Source organism: Colobus angolensis, unplaced genomic scaffold (assembly GCF_000951035.1).
Source record: "Colobus angolensis palliatus isolate OR3802 unplaced genomic scaffold, Cang.pa_1.0 Scaffold148, whole genome shotgun sequence".
In the NCBI taxonomy this organism is placed as follows: Eukaryota; Metazoa; Chordata; class Mammalia; order Primates; family Cercopithecidae; genus Colobus; species Colobus angolensis.
The window spans coordinates 5867568-5870067 of record NW_012114577.1 but is presented as its reverse complement, the minus strand read 5'-3'; the positions used below and the strand labels follow the sequence as shown (position 1 = coordinate 5870067).

General features: G+C 30.0%; 1 protein-coding gene across 1 annotated transcript in view; it reads right to left on the bottom strand.

The window, feature by feature from the left end:
- The window catches only part of RYR2 (ryanodine receptor 2 (cardiac)), a 592347-nt gene that overhangs the window by 127855 nt on the left and 461992 nt on the right, over positions 1-2500 (bottom strand). The window contains exon 69 of the mRNA XM_011935762.1: positions 453-583. Within this exon, the coding sequence (XP_011791152.1) occupies positions 453-583 (131 nt within the window). The remainder of the gene's footprint in view (positions 1-452; positions 584-2500) is intronic.

The window sequence follows — 2500 nt, the reverse complement described above, 5'->3', positions numbered from 1 at the left end:
AAGCTTCAACTATTAAAAAATCACATGGAATAAAATTGTCCTAATAAGGTAGACATATCTGGTGAAAAAGAAATAATTAAAGGTATAAATTCATAAAATCTAAGTAATAAAAATGGCATACACCTTGCTGACAAACTATAAAAGATAACTGAATCATAAATCAGACCAATCTATTTTTTCCATATTTGATTATTATTTTGTCTTATTTTTAAGAGTTTTAATTTGTCTATGGCTCGTTAACTGAGAAGAAATCCAATGAATTTTCTTTCAGAAAGACTAGGGAAATTGAATATAGTATCCAAAAACATAGAATACCAAACAATAACATTTAAGAACAAACAGGATTGGAGATAGTAAACTGAAACAGCTCATTAAAAATCACTATTGGACAATATGATAAATATCAAGTTTTAGCTTCATATTTCAAAGCACTGCACATGTTTCTGTGTTACCTGCTCTTTCTCGTGAAGACTTGGTATTGTAGATGGAGTAAATATTATGTTTGTCCAGATGAGTTTCCAAAAATGCTACAGGAAAGGCACCAGCAAAGGCAGCAAGACATTCTCCTAATGCAGAACGTTGCCTATAAGTAGAAAATGTTTTAATGTCTTCCAAGTGAGTAACTAAAAAAGTCATATTACAATTAGCAAGTTTAACCTAAAAGGAATAATATTCCTATGAATTAACTTCCGAATCCAGTTTCTGCATTGCTAAACATCATGTGCTTTCAATAGCAATATCCTCACCATTTGAAAAAAAGCTAAACTATCTATTAGCAAAAAATTATCTGTCAACTTTTTTCCTCATATCTGATTGGACTACTCCTTTTATTTCATTAATTCACTTTAAAATTCTGTTTCAATTAGTGATTCTCAGACTGATTCTGATAATCTGTGTTGGTATTCCAGAAATATCAATGTTTCTTTTGGATGACTTATGTTAAAATATCTATATTTTTAGATATTTTAGAAAAAATGTCACTGTAACTTTTTCTAAATATCTATTTTTATCAAAATGTCTTTTCCTTACCTTTGAAATTTTATTTTTTTGTTTTCCCCAATCACTTTATAATTGCAAAATTAATTGCACAAAAAAGACTTAAAAACCAAGCCACCAAAAACCAAAACATTGTTCAGAACCTAAAAAAATGACCTCGAATTTTGTCCAGATAAATAGATACGCAAAAACAACAATGACAAAAACAAAAGCAACAGCAGTAAGAAGGAATTAGAGGGTTTGAAAAAGCAGATATTAAAATATTTTTTAAAATACTAACAATTCAGGCTATATGATACTGATTTATTCATAAAAAATCAAATAACAGAACAGAATAGAAATTCTAAATGTAATCTAGTAAATATATTACTCTATGTGATGGTTTATTTTACATCAGGGAATAAAATAAATATTTAATAAATGATTACTTTACACATGGTTGATGATTTTAAAAAATTTTAAGTTGAATCCTACATAATACCCAAGAGAAATATCAGATATATTTCTAGCAAATTCCCTTCTTATCTCAGAGATAATCATTCCAGACATTCTCTACTTTCCTTGAGCTTTCCACATGTCTTTTCTCAGCCATCGTCTGGCTTAGGACTCAAATCATTCTTCATTGAGAAAATAGAAGCTACTAGACACAGATCTACCTGATATAGCTTCTACCTATTTTCTGTTGCATAGAGAAAAGTTATAAGGTTCGAAAGTCGTCTTCTAAAAGACACATTCTCGACTACCTTGTTCTCTAAATTGTCTGATTATTCATAGGACAAACTATCCCTTGCCACTATAATATTTATCAGTTTGCTTGTCTGTTTTGGTTTGGTTTCCTCCACCAGATATAAAACCTATGAGAGTAGAGAAGTATCTTGTTTATTTCTGCATCCCAGTATCTGGCATTTAATAAATATTTAGGATACAAACAATAGGATTAAGAAGTTAAATATAAGGAACTGGAAGCATGTAAAGTCTAGGAGAATAAATGTTTGAAATTCTAACTGCTAAATGTGTAGTCTAAACTTATCGGAATCATAAAACTAAGGGGAAGAAACATACATGAAATAACTGATAGATTTGATTATGTCAAAATTACATAAAATTTGATTATATAAAAATTCAACATTACCATGTCATAAAATGCTGTCTGCATACAGTTTTAATATATAAACACTATAAAGGTAAAAAAAATGCTAAAACTCACGAAAACAGGAGAAACAATAGGCAAGAGGTTAATCATTTCAATAAACAAAAGCATTATTACAAATCAGCATGACAATACAGTAATAGAAAAATAGATGCAAGATGAGAGAAGCCAATTCATAAAGTAAAGAAACACAAATGGCAAGGTAAACATGAAAAAAATAGCAAGTAGATAGTAATCAGGAAAGTGCATTTGAAAATATAAATAGGGGGGGCGGAGCAAGATGGCCGAATAGGAACAGCTGCAGTCTCCAACTCCCAGCGCGAAGGACACAGAAGACCGGTGATTTCTGCATTT